Here is a 27522-nt window from a genome sequence, read left to right as displayed (position 1 = left end):
AGAAGGGATTAAGCAGCAAGGAAGTACAAGCAAGGAATTCTTACAGGGTATCCAGACAAGCAGGAAATTACAGAAAATAAACTTAGGGAGGAGGAAAAAAAGGCAAGAAAGAAAATCACAAAAGCAGCAGTATTGGTACCCAGTAAGTAGCACAGACCCCCAATGTGACAGTAAAGCACTCTGGCATTCATCTGATACTTAAGAGTTGTGCTTTCCTGCTCTCCTCCGGGTAAAATTCCAAGTTTAAAAAAAATTAATGATTATTAACAAAAGCTGGAGTTACCATCAATATTGAATTCACAGAATGGTATCGGTCATGGAAGAAACAGAACATAGTCTTTACCAAAAAGATTTTGCAAGATTTTGTTAGCAAATATATATATATTTTTAAACAGACTAGCATCCACCATTTGTTTCTTATTCTTCAGTAAACCAGAAATAAAAATCTACAGAACTTACATCTACAGAAATGAACTATGAAGTTACGTATTGACCAGAAGTCTCTGTACCGAGCAGTTCCTATGAAAAGTCATAAAAGGAAAAGTCTCCTAGGGATACAGAGATAAGGAATGGATTTAAAACCAATCAAGTTTTAGGATGTTCCCTAAGTGTTAAAAAAAACAAAAACCAGACTTCAGTCATTTGCTTTTAAGTTCCTCCAACAAGTGCTTTTGGGATACATTTGCTTTCCCAACTATGACTGCTGCCTATTAGGAAAATAGCACGAGAAATAGAAGTTACAGAAAGGCTGTTTGTTCTAGTACAAAAGTTTATTTTATTTAGGAATTTCTCTAATGATTCCCATCTCTTTGACTCAGCTACAACCCAAGTTCTTGAAGCTTCTCATGTTGAGGACACTAAACCAAATGCATCCCACAATAAAGAAAAACAGAAACTGAAAACTGCCGTCACATAATGCTCACATCTTCATGCAGAAAAGTAAGTATTTTTCAACTCTAAATTTGCCAAGGTACCGCTAATGTGCTCTCCTCTACTTTTTACTCAAACAGAAATATTCTCCAAATATTGATTCTACAATAGTTGACGAAACTGTTACATATATTTTTAAGGGCCAAGATAAGAACTGAATTGTTAAATGCCTTAGACAGTAACATCTTCTCTCCCTCACACGCACCTTGAATCTAAAAGAGAAAAAACAGGCATTTCATTTGGGATTAAAAAAAAAAAAATAAATGATTATTCTCTTGCATTTGCTACAGGCTCCACTCTGAGACCACAGCATCAACTGTGACCTCTCAAATACCCACTGACAACCATAACCATCGTTCCTTGTAGCTGCGGTATTACTTCACTCAACACTTTCAGTTTAGCTGCTTGAATTCTGATAAACCTCTGAACTTCCTGCTCTCAGTTTTTAATCATCTTAATACAACTGAAACAATTACAAAGTTCCAAGAGCCAGGTCTCACAGCTGTTGCTAACTCAGCATCCCATCTGAGCACTGACCAACAGCAAACATCAAGAAAAACCGTAGGAGCATTTTGCAGTCAAAAATGGGCACTGCTAGGAAAAAATGCAGCTTGTTTCGAGTTACCTTTGGAAGATTTCAGGTTTAAAATGTGTTATCTACAAAAAAGCCAGAATTCATTAATCCTGCCTCTAAAGAAAACACTCTGACCTTCAGTACCAAAGGAATTCAAAAAAGATTAATACCTAATTCTTGAACATGGCATTTAAATTGCAGACATCAGAGATAATGAACCAAGGCAAAGGGGATTGCTGGATTTGGGATTACTGTAGGGATCAAGTCAGGTTAAAGCTGTTACAGTATTCTGGCATTGTTGTTCTTTGCACAAATGCAAAAAGAGGTGTTACAGTTCACTTGGACGCATTTAAAAAATTAGTATTATGAAAAACTTATTTTTGACACCTTTTTTTTTTAATTTGATTTGTTCACGATGAAACAGGTGATGATTCTTTAGAAGATTATCCTCTTGCTTGTACATCAGGTTCCTCCACACACCCCCCTCACTCCAAGGTGCAGCAGGCCAGGAAGATGGCTCAGGTCTCAGGGTAAGGCCGCAGTTTACTTCTCAGCCACCACCAGCCGTGGCTGTGCTCGGGCTCTGCCAGTCATTTCAAGGGAAGCCACTTGTCCTCTGGCTGGCAGTTGGCCAGTCACTTCTGCTATGCTTTAAATCCTACACTGCCCAGGGGTCTCCTCCAAAATGAGGTATTAATGGCTTAAGGCCATCACAGGCAAGTAGCTATTCTAGGATACCACAGGGAAGCCCTAGACCAATGAAGCAAGAAGTGAACCCGATATTCGAGAGAGCTGCTGCTGCCAAAACCTCGACCAGACAGGAAAACTGAAAGAATCAAGAGCAGAGTTGAAGTTCAGCCTTTAACTTTAACATGCCCTCTTGCTTTATTAGTGTCAAAGGGAAGATAGAAAAACAAAGCATATATGTATTAAAATTTAAAAAAAGTGTTTTTTTTTTTCTTTGAATTTGAAGTGTTCAGGACCAAAAAAGCAATCGAAAATCTGTGCAGTTACAGCAGGGACTACGATTTATATTCATATAAACATCACAGCTTTTAAAATCTAAATATAATTACAACTGCACAGCTTTCAGAAAAAGATCTAAGCTTTCATGATCTTAAAAGGTAAAATAATCGTATCTACACATGCACACACAACACTCATCTGCAGATAATCTAAAGGTGCCTCCAAGAAAAAAACCTGTCACCTAAGACATACCAATTTATAAGGACTCAGCAGAAATGCCAGTGAACAGTTCACAAAACCACTGAAGCAGAAAGCACGATCAGTGACAGAACAGTTCTACTGCAAAGTCCTTTTCCTAAGCCTGCAGGTGAAAATGATCCATCAGGTCTGAGGGTACAGTCAGCATCAGTAACACCAGTTATTGTGTCTACCCCCGCATGTATTCTTATGCAGGTTTACATAAAAACCTAAAAAGGTAACTGGGTTGCTTTAAACTTAATATAACCGAACTGTTGTATCTTTGACATGTTTAAGTCTTCTGGTCTACCTGAAGAACTTCCTGGAAGCATTTACAAGAAGTCTAGCAGGGAGATGATTAACAGCACTGGAGACAAACATACTGCTGTGTTTAAAACAAGGTATGGTACAATCCTGCCTCTACCTTACATTAAGAAAAGAAACAAATAATCCTCGTTACTTGAAGATGAAAACCCGATATGCATGAGTAATCAAACTCCCGTACAGAACAAGATCTGTCATTGCAGAAACCTACCTAAGTACCACGACCTGTAAATGAATCTTGAGAGAAACATACTGAGAGGAACATGAGTGGTGACTTTATGAGCTATGAGACAATTTCACTTTTGGCAGTTTCCAGCTACTGCTCTTCAGAGGCAACAACCCAGTCTGCTTTGCAATCACTGCAGAGTTAGCATTTCTAAAGCTTGCATCAGTCTCAAAAAAAAAACTCAAAAGCCTGTAATTTTCAGTACATAAATAATGAATCCTCCAAAAGCCAAGGACAGGACATTTTCCCAGAAAGATGCTGAAGCAACTCAACCTTTTGTAGGGGAACAATAAGGTTCTGTCGTCGCTACATCAAAGTTCTGATGCAATTTAGAGTTCACTTTAGGAAGTCTTTGGAGTAAGGCAGGTTGGTCCTCCATAGCTACTGGATAAGGCATAAGAAGTTTACGAGATGCCAATTTAATTGCTCTGATTACATTAACATATTGGTTGCACCCATAAAACTTCTTACAAGGTTTACTGGGAACAGTGGAGACCTTCCAGGCACTCAAGTTCAAGCCCCAGATCCAGAAGAGCTTGGCAGATTGTCCCTGGTTCTCCCCAGTTGACCACTATACAAGCCACGAGGAGGCTTGAAAACTCTTGGCAAACAGAGGCAATTGCTAGTGGCAAGCCAGATGTGCTCTCAAAAACAGTAATGATTTCTCACAAGTTACAACTTCTGTTTTCAAACCACAAAATAAATCAGATTTGCACTGTCCAAAAATTGTTAATTGTATTCCAAACTGATACTCTAGATGAGGATATACACCCACATTCCGAAGCCTGGCTCTAACCACTCTTTCAGACACATTCACCATAACGTCTTGAGAGAGGGTCCAAAAAAGACAGCACCAAAACAGCACCTCACTCTAGAAGATAGAAGAAATTATCAAAGTCGGAAAAAAAAACAACCTAGTGATAGATAACTGTGCTAACAATCCTTTCTGTTTAGGAATGCTATCACAGAAACATAGGAAACAAACACACAATGCTCTTTACTGAAATTTACTCAATGACCACAGCAGCCTTCTTCAGGGACTTAAAAGATAAACGCAAGGGACTTGCCCCACCAACCCACTCTAAGACACTGCCCTTACACAAGGATACCTTGTGCTACATGCCAGGGAAAACAAAAGCAAGACCCCACTGCCAAACCAGAAAAGTTGTAATCCAAGTACAAAGCCAGGTAAAAGACACAGAGAAGCCTACAAGGAAACAGACGTATCAATGACACGTTTTAAAACTACATAGATCTTTATGAACAACAAAGTTGTGCTGAAGAGTTTTATAGAGCATCTCAAGGAAGGCATTTATTTGTTTATTTAAAGTTGGCAGAAGCTTGTAATTAACATCATGGAAGAAAGCAAAATACCTGACTGAAGACCACAAGTGACTGAAGTATCACAGGATTTTCACAGTTAATGGTGAAGAAATGACAGTAAGGCACCAAATATGTCAAAAAAAAAAATCCCTTCCAAAGCAAGTACAACTTATACTTCATAGGATAATATATAACAAAAAAGAAAAACAAAGCATAGCACATTGATCTTGTTCTTAGGGAAATTAGTGGATATAAATTGGCCATTAATAGTGATTTATAATCTTCTTTGGTTTAAAGCTTTGACTTATAAAAAGGAATGTTTTTCTCTTCATTGGTGATTACGAACACAGGAAAATCAAGAAACTGCAAACAGTAAATTGCATGCGCTTGTGTGACAGAATAACAACTTCCAATTTGGAAAAAATAAGTAACCTGTACAGCAAAGGAAACAAGACTTGATTCAACATTAGGCCAAAGTATACAAGCATCACTGAAAAATTGGACAGACTAGGATAGAAGTCACAATTTCAGCTAGTAATAAAAAACAGATTGCACTTAAGCTATTATCTAGCATCTTACAGCCTGTCAAATGATGAAACAAAACTGAAGAGTCAAAACACCTGCTTTGCAGGTAAAATATTTAGTAGGTACTTAAAGCTCTGTCAGCTTCTCCCTTTCTCTGTAAACATCTGGAAACAAAGGTTTTTGTACAAAGTAACCTCCCAGAAAACTGACAATGTTCGAGACTTCCTCTCCAACACGAAGTCTTAAAAGAGTGGTCCAACAAAACTGAGGATTAATCACTGGCTGACCTACATAGAAAATAGGAACAGAAGAGTTACTTTTTATAAAGATATTAATTTGACCTAAAGCCATATTGAACTATAATTTGCTTTATAGAGATGCTCTCATGAGGCTGCTTTCAATTATGCCAATTTAATTCTCAGCACTTCCAGGTACTATAAAAACAAGAAAAAGCCAGGGAGCTTTAGCAAACAGCTCCTCAAGAACAATCTGAACAAAAACTCGGCCAAGTTAACTGGTATTTCAATACCTCCCTCCAAATTTACCAGAAATAGTTAAAAAAAGAAACAAAAAAACAAACAAAAAAATAAAATGTTTTATTGCCTATAGTACTTCTAACCAAACTCTTGTCACAGGATCAATGAGAGCTGTACAAGCAGGTTTTTTATCCTCTGATCCTCTGAATTGTTTTTAAACGTGCTCTAGTATGTCGTGGAAATCACTGTTATTTGTTACTATGTTTGGAAATTTAAACTTATTTTTGGAATAATTTTGAAAAAGCTGTAGCTAAGCATTTTCAGTATCTGTAGAACCAAAAATTCTACCTCTTAAAAATATGACTTGTGACAATACAAAAAAAAGTGAGCACAGTTAACGGTGGTCCAGTCTTCTGAAGTTTCTGAACTACCTTAGTTTGCTTGTACCAAAGTCAGATATTAACACAAAGCCATAACTCTAAGCATGCAGCAAGAAAACTGCTAATCATTAGATCACTTTCACTAATACTCAAAGCTACAAGCATTAGGAAGGAGTAATAATACTTCTCTTTGCAGAGGATTTTCCAAAAGCAGAAAGTGAGCTATAGCAGTCAGAGAACTCCCAGGAGAGAAAACAAATCTTCCTAACTTTGGCAAGAAAAGGCTACAGTCCTGCTTGTGACTAATCAGATCTATCTGAGGTACGTACGAGACTGAGGCAAATATGAAAGATGAGAACCTAGCTGGAAATTAAGTGGAGCATGTTATCCTCTGACAGCAGACAAACATATAAATTAACTTATTTGTTCCCAAAACAAAGTTTTCTTGCCATAAACACTTATCTGAACTGTGCAACTGAAGACGGGAGACTGGTATCAGAAAATCAGCTATAAAGGCTTCGTTTTTTTTGTGTGGTTTAGACATAACATATTATTGTACTGCTCCAAGTTGTATTTGGAGAGCAAAAAAATAGCGAAGATACATTCTATAACAAACAAAAATAACAGATTTTTCTACATCTTGCAATAGCGCACTGCTTGGTATTAAAGGCTCTACTTTGTATTGCGGTTTAATGTAACTCCCTATTCAAGTAAATAGGTTATAAATACTGAAAAACAACGTGACCAATGTATCTGTCTACCAACAGATCACTTCAAGTTTTTAGATTTCAAGAGTTTATCCAGTACTGTGTTGACTGCAAAAGTTAAAGCTATGGAACCGGTTGCACAGATACGCTGAAATGGATCTGAGAGGGCCTAGAAGAAAAAGAAAGCTGATGCAACTCTACAGCATAGCACAGCCTAGTAACAGTTTAAAAGAGGCAAGTGTCCTTGAGCAGGGAGGTTTAAGTGCAAATTTGAGAGAATCATCAATTCACAAAGGCTATGGCACAAGAACTTCAAAGTTTCAGGAAAGTCACACAGGTCAATGCACAGTACTTAATCAATGGTAGCGAACAAGCACAGAACAAGCTGCAGAAATAGATGCTGTCATCAGCCATCCTTGTTTAAGCAGCTTACAAAGAGTTTGATACCACACTTAGAGTGAAAAATGGAAGTCTGAGTTTGAAACGAGATGAGAGTCTTGTGGGTGGCCAGAAGGAGAGAGAGAAAATGGAAAGTGCACATCAAAAGAAGATAAGAGAAAGTAGACAACTAATAGAACGTCCTTCACAATCTGTCACAAAAAGGGCTGAAGAACATTACAAAGAACTGAGTAAAGGACATGCATCTGAGAACAGAAAAGAAACAGGATTTGATTCATGAACTGACAAGAAAAGAAACCAAGGAGGCAAAGACACAGAATTGGGCAAGATGCGCAAACCAAAGGAGAGCCAGACTGTGCTGAAGAAGAACAGTTGCTCATACACAATATCTGAAAAAGACTGTATTCCAGTATTCCTGTCTCTAATAGTTAAAACTCATCTTAATACTTAGCTCTTCCTTCCAAAAAGAAAATAACTTCATCAGAACTTACAGCTGTCAGATACTGAGACATTTTAACAAGCTCTGGTTTGGTTTATGACATTCACGGATGCATGAAGAATTAATTCAGTAAAGAATAAAGATGAGTCATGGTTTGAAAACAGGCCCTACCAAGACAGTGATCCAATACAGAGGAATCAAAACCAGTATAATTAAAATAACAAGAATTTAACAAAACATTAAATAGGTCTTTGGGCGCATTACCATCTCACCTTCTAAGGGAATCTGCAGAATTTCTAGTACTGCTGCTCCAGCAAATTAAGAATTTATTTTCTGAAAAAGATGCATTGCGTATTTCCAAAGTCTTACAATTATGATTATTAGTCTTTCAGATCAAAGGAATGCAAACTGAAAAATAGTAAGACACAAGAACACCACACTACTTTCAATTAAGGTTTTCACAGCTAAGGAACACTTCAAAGCCTGACACAGTTTTTGTTGTTTGACCCGAATGATGGATGAAATACTGATTTTTTCGTATCATAATGGAGAGGTGATATCCATTCAAGAGTTAGTTATGTGATATAATATTTGAGCACAATTAGAAGGAATATTTTAGGTTATGTTCCTCAGGGCAGTGACTGACTTGTTTCACGTTTTTATACAAGGAAATGCAAATATTTACCATTCAGTAGCAAATACAGACATGTAGCACCTTTACTACAAGCTAATAAAATGAGGGTACTCAACAGATTGGATGAGAATTCAAACCGTGTTTTGGTAGTTTATAAACAATGATGGATATGTCAGATGTTTGAAGAATTATCCACAAGTCTAAATTACTTTTAGCTTGCATTTTTGTAATGATTCATAGCACCTGGTAAAGAAAAGATTCCTTCAACCTCTCTGAAATCAAAGCCCATTAATTGTAACTAGCAGTAAGATTAAAAACAGCCGTCCCAAAAAAGATTTGTAAACATTAAGTTGTAAACGCACATAAAAGCAAGCATGAAAGTACACACAAAGCAGCATTAAAAATTTACTGCTATTTATAGGGTCCACAGTCTCCCAAAATAAGCCAAGTAGACGCACCCCTGCAGAGCCCCAGTGACTTCCAGTAATAATTACCAGTTGCTCTGGAGGCTCACAATCAAGAATCTAGTCATCCTAGTCCAAAGCACAGCACAAATAATTGCATCCATCCCCCGAAGACTGACACAACTGTGCACGCATACACAATTTACCCACAGAACCACAAACTACTGTCTTTCTGCTGCTTCCCATCTTCTCTCTTCTAGGCTATGCTTTCTGAAGTTTACTGCTTGCAAGCCTTAATGGAGGCATGTGATAAAACACTTCTAATTTTAAAATGAGTGTTTTCAGTGCTGTTTGAGAGATGTTGGGAAACATGGATTAATTGACTTTACAAAACAAACAACAGCACAGATGTTAAACAATACCCCTGAGAAAGAACCCAGAATAAAGCCACTGCTAAAAATCTCTTGCTCAGACCAACTCTTCCAAATTCTCCTGGAATCTTTAATATTAAGAAAACAATCCAGCGCTGCCACTATATACAACACTGACATTTTAAAAAACATCATCTGCTACATCCTGTCAATTTTAGTCCCTTTTACTCAGATGACCTTTTGCTTTCTCATCAGTAAATGGAATCTGACCACCTTCAAGCTAACTCAGGCCTCTCAAAAGAAAGCTTTTCACAGCTGAGCTCCAGCAACTCAGTTTTAACATGAGAACTGCACTCCAATGCTCACAACTACAGAAGATTTAACTTACTAAACTTTCAAGTTTTATAAATTACTTTTGTCATTAACTTGATTTTTCAATACACTGTATGAAATATAACAACATCCCATGCAAATGCTTTAATCCGTTTCATTATTAGAAGAATCAAACTTCGTGTTCTGAGTAAAACACTTTGCCTTCCCAAGCAGGGAAAACTGCTGGCACTATAAACCCTAATCCATATAAGGAACAGATTTTTATCAGATACCCCTGTCTAATACAGTGATTGGAGTGCCAATATAATCAACTGAAGTCAATCATAGAAATCAAGTCTATTTAATTCACATGGCTTTTTTCTTTTTGCTGTTTAAAATTTAACAGGCTACATATAATCAAGCTTTGATCTGTGAAATCTGCAAAGTGTCCTTCCAGCGTTACCAACAAAACTGACCCATTACTGCTCAGACACCAAGGTGTTAAGCTTGTTAGGCAGTGACCCAATACTGAATTAAAGTTCCCCAAGGGAACATCATTACACACTGAAAGTTTCATTACAACACTGAAAAAGCTGTTCAGTCATCATGCCTACCAAGTATGAGGAGTTATTCTTTGTAAATTCAAGGGGCTGAAGTTGTATCATGCAGTTTGTTTCAACCCCACGGAATTTGTTTCCAAAATGTTCCTTTTGAAGTTCTCTCTGCTAACCACAGTATCATTGAGCTGAGGGACTTCAGGTGACTTGTGTCAGCTTCAGTGATGCTATTCAAAACCTATCCAGTCAGCAGTGGAACAACAGTTGTTCTGGCTTTTACTACCTATTATGAAGAAAACAAAACACCTGATAAATGCAGAGAAGCTGTTCACAAGACGACATATGAAAAGACGTAAGAAGACAGAAAAGGTACAAATACTGTAGCAGAGGTTTTCCTTCCCAAGGTTTCCAGCTACTTAAAATAAACAGTAAGAAGCCTCTGTATTTGTCATAGACATATTGAAGGAAGAAAGGATCATCTTTAAAAGCTGGGGAACTAAGATCATATTCTTGTGCACATCACAGCTGAATTCCACTTTTCCAGTAGCCTGGTTTCTTTCCAGAAACACATTATCCCTGGTTTTCATTTCTGGGCTTTCTATCTGTTTTCCTATCCCATCCCACCCCTTCACCCCTTCCATCCCCATGCTCCCCCAAACTCTCTCTGAAGTTCTTCAGCTAAAACTGTGGGAAGCCGTTTGTTAATTCCTACTTTAACTAACTTTGGCAATGATATAAAGTGCTCGTGAACTTCAAGCTGGCTACATAAGCTTTTCAAAATAGACACAATATCAGCTTACTGGGGGAGTTCCGGTTCTTTGCCTTAACAGTTTGCTTAAAAATGTCCATCAACACAGACTTCACAAATATTCACCTGAGTATTAGCTGCCATAACCTGTTTACAGCTTGGAAGCCAAGATTTTCATTGGCACTTCCTGAGCAATGCTGTTCTTTAATCCAAAGCATCTAAATGACTTCTGAGACTTCTTAACATAGGTAAGAATTACTATTTCTATAACTGGGGGCTGTTCACTACTTGTGGAATAGAGTATCAATAGCAGGCTCAACCAGTTGTGAAATCACAAGCAAGCCAGATACAGTCTCCAGCCTCTTTGCAGCACCTATGTAGTTTTCTCAAGCAGTTATAATAAAAAAAGTGCTTGTGGCTCTGCTAGGTACAATCTAAAAGCAACACGAAACATTTTTATGGCCTTCCTGTATGTGCAAGAGGCCTAATAAAGTTCGGCACCAAACTAAAATTTTCTAGTTATGCATTTTGAAAGCTATTTTAAATGTCACCAATATTTTTCCCAATTTGTTTAAAAGAACTTTCACCCCCGAAGTGACTTCCCTTGAAAGATGTGGGTTTTATTCTTAAAAAGACCCGAACACCCCCTCCACCTCCCACTCTAAACACTGCACAGACTTTCGCCATTCAACTTGTATATAACATCTGAACAGGAAGACAAGCCACAGTTTAACTCTGGTTAAACTTATCTTGATATTCAGAATTACTAAGGAAATAAGGTTTCACATGGTGACCAAAAGAATCTAGTTACATTGTATGTCAGAGCAGTATATAATGCTTCTAGCCCGGTACTTAAATCATTATGAAATTGTGAATGTCAAGTCATTTAAGCTCACTGAGAATTAATCTAGGGAAACATCAGTGAAAATGTCCCCAGAATACTTGAACTCATATACTAAAATATCTATCTATGCCAGATTAAAAGATGTTGGTCCATATCCAAGTCTGTCCCTCTTCATTCACCACAGCAAAGCAATCTTTGCAGCAGATCTTTTCTCAAACAGCTGGTGTTAAGATTACTTTAGGCCATGGACATCTAGGCAACTGAATAGCTTCCACTGGATATAAAAGGTGCATTTCCAAGTCTAATCTCTAAAAGAAAATGGCTAACACAAGGTTACAAAGACACTTGAAGCATATGACCAAAATTTCAGGTACAGTGAATGCCAAATGCCTTAAACCAACCGGACAACGTACTGCAAGATTCCTCAGGACTGCACGCAAACCAATCCACCAGCCCCAAGACTTCAACTTCTGAGCAGTTCATTTGATTTAGACTTAGCATTTTTTTCAGAACTACAAACACATTATCCACTTCCCAGATCACATATTACTGTTAACTTCTAAATGACAAGAAGGGCCTTGGATAAGTTATTACCCGGCTGTTACCTCAACCTTTTGCATTTGTAGAACAAGGGCAATATTTACCAGCTTCGTGACAGCACTGCAAGATAAGCTCTTACGGTCTTTGGGAAAGAAAGAACATGTGTAAGTAATTTATACAATCAAGTCAGCCAATAAAATTCTTACAGTTTCCAGAAGTAAGGAGTTCCAACTTTTTTTCTGTTTTAATTACCAGACTTACACGCAAGTAAAACAAGATACTTATTTTCTTGCGATACGCTGCACAGAAGGTTCCAGCTGCTTACCCTTTAAGTGCAAGCACTTTTCCCTCCTCTCTTCTGATGTAGATCCATGCCTCTCATCATCCCTTTCCCATCACTCCAATCTTTACTCCCCCATCCTTCCAGTACTTGCTCCTCCAGAAGCAGAGGAGTTTGATCGTGACAAGGCCTTTGTACAGTAGCACCTTCCCTATTTCTGCTTATGATTCTGGGAAAGAACAAGCATGTAGGAAGCACGGGAACAAACAGCTCCCTTTGCCTCTGTGGTCCTTCTGTAAGGAACACACAGGAATAATCAAGTTTAGGAGGAGAAGAAAAAAATGTAAGCCAGATGAAAGAAAAGATGGAAAAATAGGGAGATGTGTTGCTAAACGAATTGGCTGGTTAACAACAAGTAACAGTGCAGCATAATTTTTCCCCCTATTAGCAATTTACAAAAGATACTACCCAGAGCAGGGAGAACAGGCTTGGGAGGAAAAAGAAGGGGCAAGAAAATCAAGAGCAAACGGCTTTCAAGAAATCATACATTATCTCAAATTGCAAAAAAAAAAAAAAAAAAAAAAAAAGTCTTCCATGAACACAACTTTTGGTCACCATTTCCTATAACTAAATTAAGGTCTTAACAGCTTCATGCTCAGTCAAATCACCATTCAGACTTACAATTTAGGAAAGGATACAATTTTCTTTAACAAAACTTCAAGAATCGCAGGCCGTAAAAAAAAGGGTAGGAAAGGAATTCTTTTACCAGCAGGGAAATCAAAGTAATGTTGAAAAATCTCACGCAAGTGCAACTTAAGAATTACAGTAGCAGAACACTATAAAGCATACCTACAGCTAAAAAATCTCTTCTGTCTATGATGCTGCCAGATAGGTACTGCTGTAATACCCAACTAGAGGAAAGATGCAAAATCTTCACTGCTAGATTAATTTTCTTTTTCTTAACAGCACGTATTATTACAGCAACAAAAATTCATAAATATTTCTTAGTCTGGCTACACCTCAGCAACTTTTTGTATGTCTACATGACATAAAAAATGAAGAAACAATGAGGCAGAAGCAGACTGAAGAACAGTTTAGCATTAAAATGCACATACCTGCCTTATTTGTTTCCCCAGAAATACCAGATTACTGACACTGCCTGTTCCTGCAGCACCGATGGGCAAAAGGCAGCCCCATCTTTAACATACCAGTAAAAATCCTAATTTATGTGTTATTCATCTCACTCCCTTAAAGCATTAGTGCTAGGTCTGGTACCTTAGAAGATGAATAAAGCTCCTGAGGCATGCCCATCACACATCATTTTCCCTTAAACTACTCCATTTTCCCTCCTAGGGAGTATTTAAAGATTTAAATCTTAGATTTAAAAGTTAGCACCTTGCACCACAGAAAGACAGAATTCCACTTTGATTCCACTGGAATATTATAATTATTTTTTAAAAGTCTCTTTCCTCAATCAACAGTCTCTTCCTTAGCAGATCACAAAGCTAAGTGAACTCAAATATTCCAATCAGCCTCAAAAGGCAGCCCCTGAACATTTACTGCCACAACAAATTCCTCTGTTTATCGAAGTGGCTTAAATAAGCCTACCACATACTTTTTTCTTAAGACCTACACGTGAGTTTCCCATCTTGAATCCTAGACTATTATTCTACCTGTGGTAGTAGACCACCAGCAAGTCCAACACAACAGAGGGATTGCTTGATGGCCTCTCTGTTCCTACCATTCATGTCTGTACTCAGGCACAGATAGAATGATTACAAAACTCAAACGACTATCCAAATGCTTGTAATGATAGCAGTCAAATTGCGATTTGGCAGCAGAGTAGCTGTTTTTTCTTCAAGAACTTATTTAGTACCTTTACTGATAAGTAGTAAAGAAAGACACAACTTGGTCTTCTGGTGTATTTATGTTTGTTTCATTTCAGAAAAATAAGAGTTTTGGTGGTTCTTGGATTCCATAAATTAAAAACCCTGTTCTAGATCAGCCTGTGAATGAATCGCTTCATCTGGAGAAAATGCTCAAGTGCCAGAAGCACCACTACTCAAGTGAGTCACAACTTCGAAGAAGAGTCTAGCACCAGCAGTGTCCAAATTTAAACTGGTCTCCTCAATTTTCCAAAGACTCTCTCGGCTTGCTAAAAAGATGTGTGCATTATGTAACATGGTTTGGGTGACTTCAGTGCATTTGTCTTTTCCGTCCTACAAGTATAAAGCTCAAGAGCTAGATACGAACGAGGACCTACGAGAATACAGATGGTCCCAACAAAACATTTAACCAAATCCAAGATTGTTTATTAACATCTGCGCTATTTACCTTTTTCTAGTAAGTCTTGCTATGAGTAGTATTTTCTAAGCCAACTCTGACATAAACAGCTCATCTGTATTACTTCTAGAATTACGTAATGCATCATATTATACTCTCTGCTTGATAGGTTATTATTTTAGAACTGGCTATCCCAAAACATCCAGAGCTATGTTCTTTTACTTACTAGATGTTTATCTTAAGCTACCTACTATGAACACAACAATATGTTCACCTCTTGTTCTTCACTAGAACTCTCAGCTCCCTGGTCCTGCAAGAACACAAAAGAAAAGTTACTCCAAACTGCAAAAAAGGGCTGCTCTATTGTAATTAACAGTTGAAACAAGATCTACTCTATTTTGTCATTAAAAGTGAACTCCTTCAGTGCAAACATCCACAGGTAACAACAGTAGAAAGAATGGCAACTTAATATGTATTTGAAAGAAGAAACAAACCATCATTTAACTGTTTACTTTTAGCATGATTTTTACAAGGTACCTAAGATCAGGTGCTGTCAAACAATGTACTGATACAGCTGTGGTCAAAACCTTCCACTTGTTGTTACTGCTTACTGTAGCAATGAAACAGCTTTACTGGTGGAGATAACATTCAGAACACCTTTTTCACGCATCTGTATTTACACGTGGTAATTGATCATATAGAAACACTGTTCAAGAAGTCAAAGTAATAACCAGCATGGTTATGCCAGCAAAAGATGCTAATGTATCTTCAGCTGAGGCAAAACAAAGGGAAAAAAATAAAATTAATGATATATGAAAGTTAGTTTCGTTACAGGTCACCGATACACACATGGACATCACCATCGAGTAACATTTTCTTTCCTTTCATGCATGTCGGCATGTCTCATCAGACAACTCTTCGAGAGCAGAATTTTCACAAAAGACCCAACTAATTGCAGTACGAACCCAACCACTGTGTAGCACATTATCACCATTCATCTGTACATTCACAGCAGTACTAGCATTGCTGCAACTATGGCATAATTTCTAATCATAACTTTTTTTTTCCAAGGCTCAATCTCACTGATTCTTGCTCTCAGAATACAAACCTTCTTTTCTCAGCCTTATATTATTCTAAGAGTGTGTAAAGGCATTCGTTAAATACATTGCTTTAGTCCACAACTGAAAATAAACCCAACCTCTGCATGTTTCAAAATATTTATTCAAATGCACATCTAAAAGACATTGAAGCGTACGTGCAAAGAGTATGCCACATCAGTTTTGGCTACAGTTTTATTTTTTAAAAGCAGAGGCTGCAACCCCCTGCTTAAAAAGAAAAGGAAACCCATTTCTGGCTCCTAGGCCCTGTGAGGTCTCATGTGAAATGGTGATAAACAGCTGGCTTCGCTCTTTAAGAGGTCAGAATGGAAAAGCTTAAACCATCTGTATTTCTCCAGTTATAAAAACCCAAAATATTGCCAGAGTCTTCCTGAAGCCAGGGTACCGGATAATTTAGGCTAGGATAGATGTTTATTAAAAAAAAGGGCGTTGATTTCTTGGCAGTGGTGGCAAGCAGGAGACACCCCTAGTGTCGACGTAAAATACTACAGGACTCCATACTGTATCTCTGGATTAATTTTACGGCAGTAAAAGGGAAATTTAAATCGCCATGATTATTATTAATAATAATAATAATAAAAATAAGAACAGCAGAGCAGCTCAACACACACACACACAGGAACACCCTACATTTCCCTCACCCGCAGGCTCCCAACACCCCCTGCCTCTCGCATTTTTAAGCTAAAAAAAAAAAAATAATAAATCCCCGTGGACATTATAAAATCGCCCGGCTCCTGCCATGGGCTACGTGCTCCGGGAGCTCTCCGCCCTCCACACGAGCAGCAAAACGCCGCCGCAGCAACGAGGGGGCGGCCTCGGGGGCTGCAGCAGCACCCCCACAGCACCCCGGGGGCTGAGGGGAGACCCGGGGTGGGTGGCGGTGGTGGTGAGGGGAAAGGGAGAGGGACCCCGGGGCTGAGGGGGGCTGAGGGAAGGGCTGAGCCCCACAGCGGGGGCGAGGCGGCGGCTGTGGGCGGCGGCGGGGGGGCCGCGCCCGCCCCCGGGGAAGGAGGGAGGGGAGGAAGGGGGAAGCCCGGCGGAGGACGTGGATGGCTTGGGGGCGGAGGAGCCGGCTCGGAGGCAGGGCAGCGGCCGCCGTCGCCCCCCTTTATCCCCCCCTCTTCCCCGACCGCCGCCCCCCTCACACGCAGCCTGGAATATTCCGCCGGGGCGGCAGCGGGGGGCTCGGCTCCTCACCATGGCGGCGGCTGGGCGTCAGGCGCTGCTTCCCCCCCCCTGCGGTCGCGAATCCGCCGAGCCCCGGCCTCGCTGTCAGCCTGTTCGGCGTCGCCGCCGGGCCCGCTGCCGGCTCCCGCTGCCCCCTCACTGCGGCAGCGGCTGGCGCTGACCCGCAACGGCGGCGCAGGGAGAGGAGCGGAGCGGAGAAGAGAGAGGAGAGGAGGGAGAGCGAGGGCGGGGGCGAGCGGCGCTGAGGCTCGGCGGCGGGGGCGGCGCCTCCCACATCCGGGCACCGCGCCGGGGAGCGGGGAACGGGGAACGGGGCGGGGCGCCGACATGGCGGCCGCGGCGGGAGGGGAGCACAAAATGGCGGCCGGGCTGAGAGGGCGGGGAGGTGCTGCGCTGGGTTCTCCCCTCCCCGCAAATAAAATAAATAAAATGAAGTTAAATGTATCTGTTACCTACATACACACACATAAATGAAAAGCTGGTAGTGGGGAGTCCAAGTGAAAGGTTGCCACACTGTAAGGAAGCTTCGCTGGTTGGGTGTTGCCACAGGATGGGCTTGAGCGTGCTCCATGAAGCCCCTCGCTCAGGGAGCGGCCCTGTCGATCTGCTCAGGTGCTCTGCAAGGCTTTGCAGTTGTGCTTTGTACCAACACCACACACCTCAATGGAGATTCATCCCCATCAGCTGCTGTGTAAACCTCCTTGTCAGGGCCCTCGCTGCCCTAGCTTAAAGATTAAAATATGTTGTACTTCTCTCCATGGAAAACCAGGCAGGGACATAGCCTCAGGTAGGCCTTCCTAATTGGAGCCTCCTCATTTTCTGGCTGTTGCCTTCCTCAAGTTTTAGCATAAACGTTGCAAGAGGTGCTCCTTATTTAACAGGTTTTTAGTGAATTGTGTTTCTGTAACACTAATAGGTACTTAGACCGAATTAACAGAGATGTGCTTTGATGAGGTAAATCTGAAGTGTTTACATATCTATCTGTGGTTTCCTTACCAGTAGTTAGGCTTTGTATCCTGGATAATTTACAAAATAAAATGTCTGATGCTGTTGAATGCAAACTAAGATAAAAGAGGTTTAATAACACCTCTGAGGCAAGATTTAGGGCAATGTAACTACTTGTGTAAGTAAGGCTGACCCTCAGGGAATGATCTATCTATATTGTGAAGTTTCAAGTAGGCCAGAGGATGCCTTTAAAAACCTCTGTGAAGGGTAATGTGAAATAGCAAATAAGGATGGGTGGATTTTACATTCTCATTGCTGCTTTTGCTCTTCTCTCTGGGCTCGCAGTGTTGAATGTGTTTATTTTGGAGCACCATAACAGTGCATAGCACTGTGACAAATGAAGTGGTGATGTGAAAATAATAATTACATATAAAATATTACTGCGTTAATACTGCCAAAGAGTAGATTCAGTACCACGTTGATGTTGTTTTTCAGGCATTTGATATTTGGCTCACAATAACTAGATGCCTTGCCAGGGAAAGGCAAATCAATCTTGCCAACTTTGAGGTGAATGGCAACGTTACTTGTGGGGAAAGGTGAAACTGGATTATTAGTTTAAAACCAGGCTGATTTATTTGGATCATAGCTGAGCTTGAGCTTCCCAGTCTAAAATAGTAATTTCCTCTTTCTTTAGCTTTATGGAAAAGGAACTGACTGCCTCATCACTGTTGCCGTGTTTGTGAGAGTTTGAGCTGGTCAAAGGCTAGCAAACATTACCTTAAAAGTTCCTGGACAAACCTAGAATCTTAAAATGCTAATGCGTAAATACGAAGAGGAACAGGGAATCTCCTGTACAAAAGCTTGTTCTAGAAGCTTAATAAATAATAAATAAAAGAATAAAGAGTAAGCTAGGGACATTGCAGAGAAAAAACATAACAAAGATGAGGAAATGAACAACATGGCAATGAGCGAAACTAAATGGCATCAAACAAAAAGTAATTTGCACCAAAAGAAAGCAAAACAAACAGTAGTGCATAACTTATAAGCTTTAAGTTAATAGGAAAACCAGAGAAAAGGCCTTGGTGATAAGAACCTAAGCCTTGCTACAGTGAGAGGTTGCACAGTGTGAAATGGTCTGATCCAGGTGGGGAAGTTCCTGCCTCTCCTCAGACAGATAAAGGTGTGTAGGATAACCATTCTCCTGGGAAAAATAAATAAATAAATAAATAGATCTAGTTGTTAGGATGTCTAAAAATAAAAAAAATCTTAGACTTTTATGGAAAGCTAGACAAAACTAGTAATAATAAAAGTTTAAGAACTCCAAAAGAAAAATAAATTCTGATGTCAAACAGCCTTGCTGCTTACATCTCTGTCAGTGTGGCCTTATCTAGCAGATGCAAGTATGGAGTAAAATCAGCTAACTGAAGTTGGAAATGACTAGAATTTTTATTGCATAAAGTAATGGGACTAAAACAGAATTGAGGAATACAATACCTTAATTGTTACCTTTTTAGGTTTTGAGTAGAGACAGCCAAGAGCTTATGAAAATATAATTTTTATCTTGCTATGCAGTTAGGTTGTTGCTAGCAATTTTGAACCTCTAGATGCAGTACAAAGACATGCTAATTAATTTTTAATTCTTTTTTTTTTTTTTTTCTGTTGTCTCGACGTGTCAAAATTACTTTTCCTTTATATCTGGCTTCTTAAAGATGTTAAAAATGCAAGATGGCATTTGTTAGAGCGTAGCTAACAATCTGTAGAAAGCCGTGACTTGCATTTAACACTTTACTACTCAGAAATGCAGACAACATTAATGCATTCTTGCAAATAGCAATATTCAAATGTATTTTTAGAGTAAGTTCCAGGCAATGCTGTATTTTCTCACTTTCTGGTTTTTAATAAAGCTCCTTTGCAGAATAATTACAACCATTCAAACTAGGATAAGATGTGTTTCCATGGGATGGAAAGCTGTTTTAGTTTCAGATAAATAAAGAAGTAAGTTAACTCGGTACCTGTTTAGGTTCTTCAGTGTCGTAAACAGTAATGATGTGGTTTGCATGGTGCTTGACCTGGAGAAAATTTGGGCTGGATAACAATTTCCATACCCCTGCTTATGTGACTGGACTCTAGCTGCAGTTCTTTTCATAGCATGCTTTTAAAGTGCTGTTTGTGGTGCTTCATCTATCTAATTTTGAAAAAAAATAAATATACATATATATATGTATCTTTGATCGTTTTAGCATGTCCTTTATCTTGCCTTGTGCTGGACTTCATAAAAATATTCGTTACTTGTAGATGTCACAGGATGTATTTTGTATGGAGCATTCTTCTCTCTGCTAACCCAGGGTTAGGGCTGCCACCTAATTAAATAATCTTCTGTCCTGACCCTTAAAAGGCCATAAGCAGCTTTTCCCAGCAAAGCAGGTAAACTCTTGGGACAGTGCAGTAAAGCTTGAAAATATGCCATTTTTAGGCATCTGTATGTTCTTATTGGCTCCAGTGGTGTTTTGTTTTAAAATAAATTATTATTCTTCTTTAATGCTCTAGAAGGTAAAAAGGGAAGCTACCTTTTATGACCTGACTTCGAGGGAACGTACTTTTAGCTACCAGGGGTTGGGGGGAGGGCTATATTTTATCAGCAAAAGAGGAAGGCTGTTTAGGCAGAAATGAAAGCTACCCTTTCTCAGCATGTTTGAATTGCCCTGGTGCTGCAGATCCTGAATTGTTAAGTCTGTAAAACTGATGCACCATATTTATTCATCTCCTTCCATTTGTAATAACGGGTAGAATAATAAGCAAGTCTAAAGATATAATACTGACTGGAACTGACAAATAGGTGGAAAGATAAAGTACCTCTCTCGCTGTATTTCTCTTACACCTACATCTGTCTTTTCAGTTGAAAGAAATCAAAAGGAGTCTGCCCTTATTTTCTTGCATATTTGTGAGAGCGTATATAAATTGCCAAGATTTGGGAGGAGAGGAAGATAATACTTCTCAGATCAAGTATGGTACAATAGAAAAAAAATGGCCAAATAAAAGGGTTGGGGACACAGGGGAACACTGTTCTCTTTACCTAGAAAATTAAGAAGGGGACTTGTCTTAAAACTGGGAGCAAGGTGAAAGGCACGGAATCTTTGGGAAGTTGTGGGTTGATAAGGGTGATTTTTGGTAACCTGTTGGGTCATTTTGCAGCACTGCAGGACAGTAGATTTCAAATTGCTAGAACTGCCTTGGATGTGAAGTCGTCTTGAGCATGCGCGCTTACTAAAACAGTGAATATTTCTGATCTGTGCATCTTGCTGCCCAAGGTGTTGTGGAATTAAATATCCCGAGAGTAGGATTATTTCTTTAGGTATCCCTTTGAGCTCTTAGTGGTAATTAACGGCTCATGAGAAGTTGAAGTCACAGTTTGAAAATCACTGAGTGTATTTTTTTTTCTTTAATCGTAACTGGGTTTTAAAGATTAATCTTCTGATTTCCTATACTTATTTGGTGCTGATGGCTAGGATAAGCTGGGGACAAAAATGCTTTCTGCATCTTTGCCCCTCTGCTTGTGATTATACCACTGTATCAGATAGCTCTTTGCAGAACAAATATATGGAAACAATCTGCAAGGATGGCTGAGACTAAAAGCTTACATTTTTTTTTTTTTCTGGAGACTATACTCTTGGCATAATAATTTAATATGGTTATCTTATTTGCTTAACAGTTGATAAGGTTTCTCAATGGCATCCAGCTATAGCTGGGCTTGGTATAACTGACTTTTGCTTTTGTTTTGTTTTGTTTTGTTCTGTTTTTTGGGGGGAAGTGGGTAGGGACATTTGTTCAGGGGAACTCTGGTAAGAACTGTGAGCTGACTTCTCACAGCAACTGGAGGTAAATGTTGCAAACACGAGTACAGCATTTGATTTTTCACTGATGTACTTGTCTTCCATGGGTGTAAAGGATTGTTGCTTATGTTTAATTCTACTAGGGATGTGCATGCATTGGTCTGCATTGTGAAGATTTTATCTTTCTGCAGTAACTGATTATGAAGCAGAGATTGGCATGCACAGGATTTTAATGAGCTATTAATGAACATAACTTCAATATTGTGAAAACAATCACTTGGATTATATTAAAGTTGTACCTCTTTCTATCACTGGCTGACTGATTCAGGTTCTGGCCAGTACAAATTCTGAAGGTGATGACTTAAATAACAAACAGACTGATAATTTAGTAGTGAACTGAACTGAAACAATGCCCAAATGTCTCAATTTCCTTCTTTCTCTTGTAGCAGAGAGAAAACCGGGGAACTGCTTGCTTGTTGATCCCTTAATGAGTTGGGGACAAGATTTAAATACCAGTAAGTTACATGACTCTTTCAAAACTAATCAAAGTAGATGTTACTGTCACATAGAACACCTTTTAGCATACCAGTTTGTGTTGTGGGGAGTTAAATTAATGTAGTATGGAGTTCTATGTGTGTTATCTCCTTCTGTCATCACGGAAGAATAAAAGAGTTGCATTAACAAATGCTGTAGTATCATACAGTAAATTGTGTCCATCTTAGCCGTGTGTTTTTCTATAACTTTGATTGCCACACACGTTCTCAGTGCTCATATAATCTGTTTTAATTTGCAGTGCCATCATCTGTGTGAAAAATGAAGTTGCCAGAGTTTTCAAGAAAAAATGTGATGCAGCATCATCACATGTATTCATGTAAATGAATGTTTAAAGATCCCCTCAGCTGAGGAGATGAGACCACATGGTGGTAAGTAATATTCTCTCTTTTTCTGATCACTGTGCTTGTGTGATTCTCCATTGTGTGCCTCAGTTCCATGCAGGGACTTCCTCAGTAGCATGTATTGAGGCCTGTGTGGTTTGTAGCTTCAATTTGAGAACTGGGAGGAAGTTAATCCTGGGTGCCAATTAAGTCTGGCACAGGATGCGATTTTTTGTCATGGAGATTCAGAAGTGCATCTAAGAACTTGAGGAACTCATTTGGTGCTAATGTAGAATATCACCTATATTTTTATAGCTATGACAATTTTTACTACTTTAAACATGGCAAAACTGGTTTTGGAGATGCTCTTAAGGTTCAAAGCACCTGGTCTATCAACTGTGCCTGTCTGTCAGTGTTTTGATCATCATTGGATACAACTTTTTTTTTTTTTTTTTTTTTTTTACAACAGCAATCTTCAGATACGATGTCCGCAGCACTGGACTAGAGAATTTCCTCAGTTCCTCTTTTTCTCTTTGGTGGTGGGTGAAATTTCAGTCCTGCTCTGCTGCTCTCAGTAGAAGAGTGAAGTTATTCTCTCACTGGATGGGGTCTCCTTGGTCTGTTCCCATAAAGCAGGTTCTGAATCCAAAGGGTTTGTTCTGAATCCAAAGAGTTTCAACATCCTTGTTTTCATCTTTTCACTGTGATGCTGGAAGGGATAGATTTAGTTGCTGAATACTTGGTCCATGCATTTAGTGTAGAACAGTCACTGAAGGAATAACTAAAAGATCTAGCTTCCCTGCATCATCCTCTTCCTTGAAGAAAAAGGAATTATGAAACAGCAACTGTTCTGTGTACAGTCGTTATAGCTGCTGGGAGCTCTTACTCTGCAGGGAGGGTAAAGAATCCCTTTCAGGAATTATAACTTGTCTGGTCTCACTGTTAATCTCTTAATCTGAAGATTTTGTGTGCTTTAAGTCTTTGGGCCTCCGTGTTGCAAAAGACTGCCTAATGAAAAAGGGCACTGGCCAGGGGTGGGGTGCAGCTTTTCACTGTGGTACACTGTAAGTCATTCTGCCTCCTACCTGTTTGGCAAAGTACCATCCACTCTCTGGTGTGGAATGGATTTGTAACTTCAGTGGATTTAAAGTCAGTTTCTGATCAGTCATGCTGTTGCTGAACTCTCCCACAAGAAGTTGCTAGAATGAAGATTTTCCTTTTCCAGAAGGACTTGCTGAAGTCAAAGGCATTTGATCATGCTTTCCTACCAAACTTTCCTCCGCTACTTCTGTCCCACTACAGACAAAAGATAGGCATAAATTCCTAAGTAAATACCATGAAATTTTGGGTGGCTTAGTTATACAGTACTCTTTTTCTTCCCTCTGTCAATAGGGATGAGTTCTGCTCTTTGTTTGGAGATTGTGCTTTGTATTTTGCACCCTGCTTTGCACACTGAGAACAACTTCAGGTTATGTGCTGTAAAGACCCACCACTGGAATTCAACCACAACCTAACCAATTTCACCACTTGATGACAAACTCCTCAAATGTGCTGTCTCTAGTTTGAGCAGCATATATAAGATATTCCAAGCAGTTCTTAATATAAAATGTGGTTTCACTGAAAAAAGAAAAATGAACCAAAAAGCACCAAAAGAGACAAAAACAAAACCTCCTGTAAGTCTTGTCTGATGCAGGAAGAATAAGACCAGTAGTGGTTCTAGTGCTTTTTAGCTGGTGGAAAACTCAACAGCGTATTTTGTGGTGTAGATACATGTGTCTATAACCAAATGGATGTTTAAAAGAGCAATGTTGCACAAAAAAGAACAGTGCAGACTAATAATTTTTTGTATAACTAAGTAGTATAATCTCATTAGTATTGTGTTGGAAAAAAAAAAAAAAAAAGACAGTTATCTGGTAAAGAACTTCAGCTTCTTTATGCCTTTTCCCATTCATCTGAAGTTGCTGCATAACTGTTTGTGTAGATATAGGGGTAGCTGGTAAAATTACCACAAAGAGCCGATGCACAAGTAGGTGAAGTACATAACTGTATTTCCCAGTGCTGTGAGGGCTCTGTAAAGCATGGAAATCTTGGTATTGAAAAAGGCAAACTTGCTTAATGTTATAATAAGCATGTCACCTCTGAGTTATCCTACAATTGCACTGGACAAAGATCTGCTGCAGTGTGTCCAGTTCTGGTGGACCTGAAGGTAGTAGCAGCCTGTGGGTGAGACACTGTCACCACTCTGACGAGCCTTCCTAGTGACATTGCAGGTGTCCTTTCCCTTTTATGGCCTCCACCAATTTTGGACTAGGATAAACAACACTCTAGTGGCTTTTTGGTCAACATAATTTGCAGTTTTCTGGCTGATTTATGTTCACAGGAGTATTTTGCTACCTTCCTGTTGCTACCCACCAGAGCTAAAAGTGTAGGCCACGTCTGGGAAATGTTTATGTTCTGGCCTTTTTTCAAATAGGAACAATTCTGAGAAACACCCCTCATGGCACGGTGAGGCAGCACGCTATGTAGGGATTTTGACATATATAGCTAAGAATAATACAGATCATCAACGCTGCCTTGCCCTTCTAGATATGAACTCTCTAACTCTAGCAATACTTCAGGAGCTCAGCAGCAAGCACTTGACAGCTTTCATTCCCTGTGCCTGGATACTGTAATCCTAGCCTGGGATGAAAGGGACTAATTAATGCCTCTATACTAGGGAACACGTGCTCAGTCTTCTACTGATTGAATGCAGTGGCAGTGTACTAGGTTTAGCTCGGGGTGTGGGGGAAAAGAGAAAAGGACCGCTGTTAGGGAGCAGTAGGAGGAGGGTGTATATAATCCTCTTGGGAGTGAACCCTGTTGTCCCTCTGCTGACCAGGGTGGTCTTGATCAACAGTGTGGCAGGTGCAGGTACATCTGGTACAGAATTTGGCCAGCATGTATGGAGGCTTCCTCTTTTTCTTTCCACTCAGACACATAAATGGAAATCCACCTTTGCTGAACAACCTGCAGCCCTTCTTGTGTGGGCTGGTAGCTTTTTTTTTTTTTTTTTTTTTTTCCTTAAGCACTGCAGTTCTCAGTGCAATAAATAGAGCATGTTTTAGATGAATTCTCCAGGGAAGCCATTTTCATTATAAAATGGTTGTCAGCACTCAGAAACCTTTGAATATAGCCTAGAACTGTTTGTTTGTTACACATCTTGGGAGGTCACAGCCTTTGAAATAGTTGTGTGGAGTAAGCAGTGTTTTAAAAATAAAACCAAAGGCTTCCCTAGATCTGAGCTGTCCTGCTTTCAGAGCTTCGCAGTTGCTGGAAAGTCTGAGTGACCCTGTGCGTGGTCTTTTAAAGAGGAAATGCTGCTAGCTGATCAAGGTCCCTGAAAGTGCTAGAGAAAATCAGAGAATGTCTAAATCCAGCAAAGCTTTTGGTATTAAGGTAAAAAAAACCCTCCATCATCAAAGCAGTCAGAGCTGAAATCCTGTGAAGTGCTTGGGATCTGTGGGTAAAGAACAGTGTGTCCTAATGTATCCTGTAGCAATATGTTCCTACCTGATGCTGTAGCAATGAAGACTACAGGAAAAGCTCTAGACATTCTTAATTGCATAGGCTTTAGTTTACACCCCATTAACTCTGTTCTGTTTTGTGGGATTACCAAGCACTGGAGTACAAAGTTTCCTGTGGAGCTGGGTATTCCAAACTTTGATCAGGACCACGGTGATTCTTTGCTTACAGCTATTAAAAAATGAGGCATTTTAACTTCTGTGAGGTAGGTGAGTGTTGACCCTATGATTCCGAGACAAGTTATTTAGTATGCATGGTTTTCTGAATGTCGCTTTAGGAACACCTCAACTAATATTTTGTTCATGCCAGCAAGTTTAAATAGAAGATTTTTATCACCAGGTTTGTCACTCATTTGCTTTGTGACCATACACATTAGGTATCTTAGGTGGGCACATAAACTTAATGGGCTCTTCTGCAATGGTAAGGCAATAGCAATACTAGATGGAAGATTCAGAAATTCTTATACAAATATGTAGTGTATTTGTATATGTACCAATATTGCCATAGTATATTTCATAATTACTTATATTTGAATGTCATATACATTATGTACCAACCATGGTATATTCAACATCACCTGATGTGTCTAGCCTAAATACTTTTATGTGGAAAAAAACAGAAGTGGTTAAGGTTTCTTCTTGACTTAAAACATTTCCACAATGTATTATTTCACAGTTTGGTCCCTTGCTATGGGTTATCCTGTAGCCTTCAGTGAATGCTTTGTGAGTTGAGAGTAATGCGAGTTTTCTAAGGATAAATGGAGATTGTTTGGCCTAGTTATTGTCCTTTGCACTCTGCTCCTTGTAGCTATCACTACTCAATTGATATGAGGATCTCTTCTATAAATATTTAAATATTTGTCACTTACAAGTCTTTGCACAGAAAGAGGCTAAACCGTGCTGCTTGAGAAGGCTGTCTTTGATTCCAGTGGTCCCTGAAGAGGCATTCAGATTCCAAGCTGAATTTCTTCACTCAAATACCCACATTGTCTTCAGTAATAAATTTGCATACAAACTGGAGGAAGGAGCTTGGCCTATTCTTAGAGCAAGTCAAAATTACTTTGCCTCTTCATGAACAGCTGTACATCTTTGTATTATCTCTTGTGTATCAACAATGTATGCAAGGCAGAGAGGAAAGTCTTTGCCTTGGAGGAATTTACAGCCTAAATACGAAGGCTGAAATGTTACTCAATGCTTTCGTTAAGATCTCATTATTCTTTACTATGAGGTTATAATATTCAGATAGATGCCAGGCTCCTGCTGGGCTTCAGGAAAAGAAGAGTATATGCAAGTTGTCATTGCTGCCCCTCTTACTGAAAGTTTCCCCGATAAGATCTATTTGCATGAACTTGCATGTGGCTGCTTCCTAACTCAGTTCTTAAGATATTATCTGTGTTAGCTTACTCTGTGTAGCTGAAGTTTGTCCAAAGTTAAGTCTGTCCAAAGTCTGCCTGGTGACAGGACGAGGGGGAATGGGTTTAAGTTGAGCCAGGGGAGTTTTAGGCTAGATGTTAGGAAGAACTTCTT

General features: G+C 39.4%; 1 protein-coding gene across 2 annotated transcripts in view; it reads right to left on the bottom strand.

Moving 5' to 3' along the window:
- The window catches only part of PPP3R1 (protein phosphatase 3 regulatory subunit B, alpha), a 37611-nt gene extending 20567 nt beyond the window's left edge, over window positions 1-17044 (bottom strand). For both annotated transcript variants that reach the window (XM_082756233.1, XM_082756232.1), the window contains exon 1: window positions 16795-17044. Coding sequence is in view for 1 of the 2 variants with exons in the window: in XM_082756232.1 (XP_082612358.1) it covers window positions 16795-16797 (3 nt within the window). In the remaining variant the exon portion in view is untranslated. The remainder of the gene's footprint in view (window positions 1-16794) is intronic.
- Window positions 17045-27522: the final 10478 nt, after the last annotated feature.

Source organism: Aythya marila (genome assembly GCF_965140915.1).
Source record: "Aythya marila genome assembly, chromosome: 3".
Lineage (NCBI taxonomy): Eukaryota > Metazoa > Chordata > Aves > Anseriformes > Anatidae > Aythya > Aythya marila.
The sequence above is the reverse complement of the archived record's forward strand: the minus strand, read 5'-3'. Positions and strand labels throughout refer to the sequence as shown.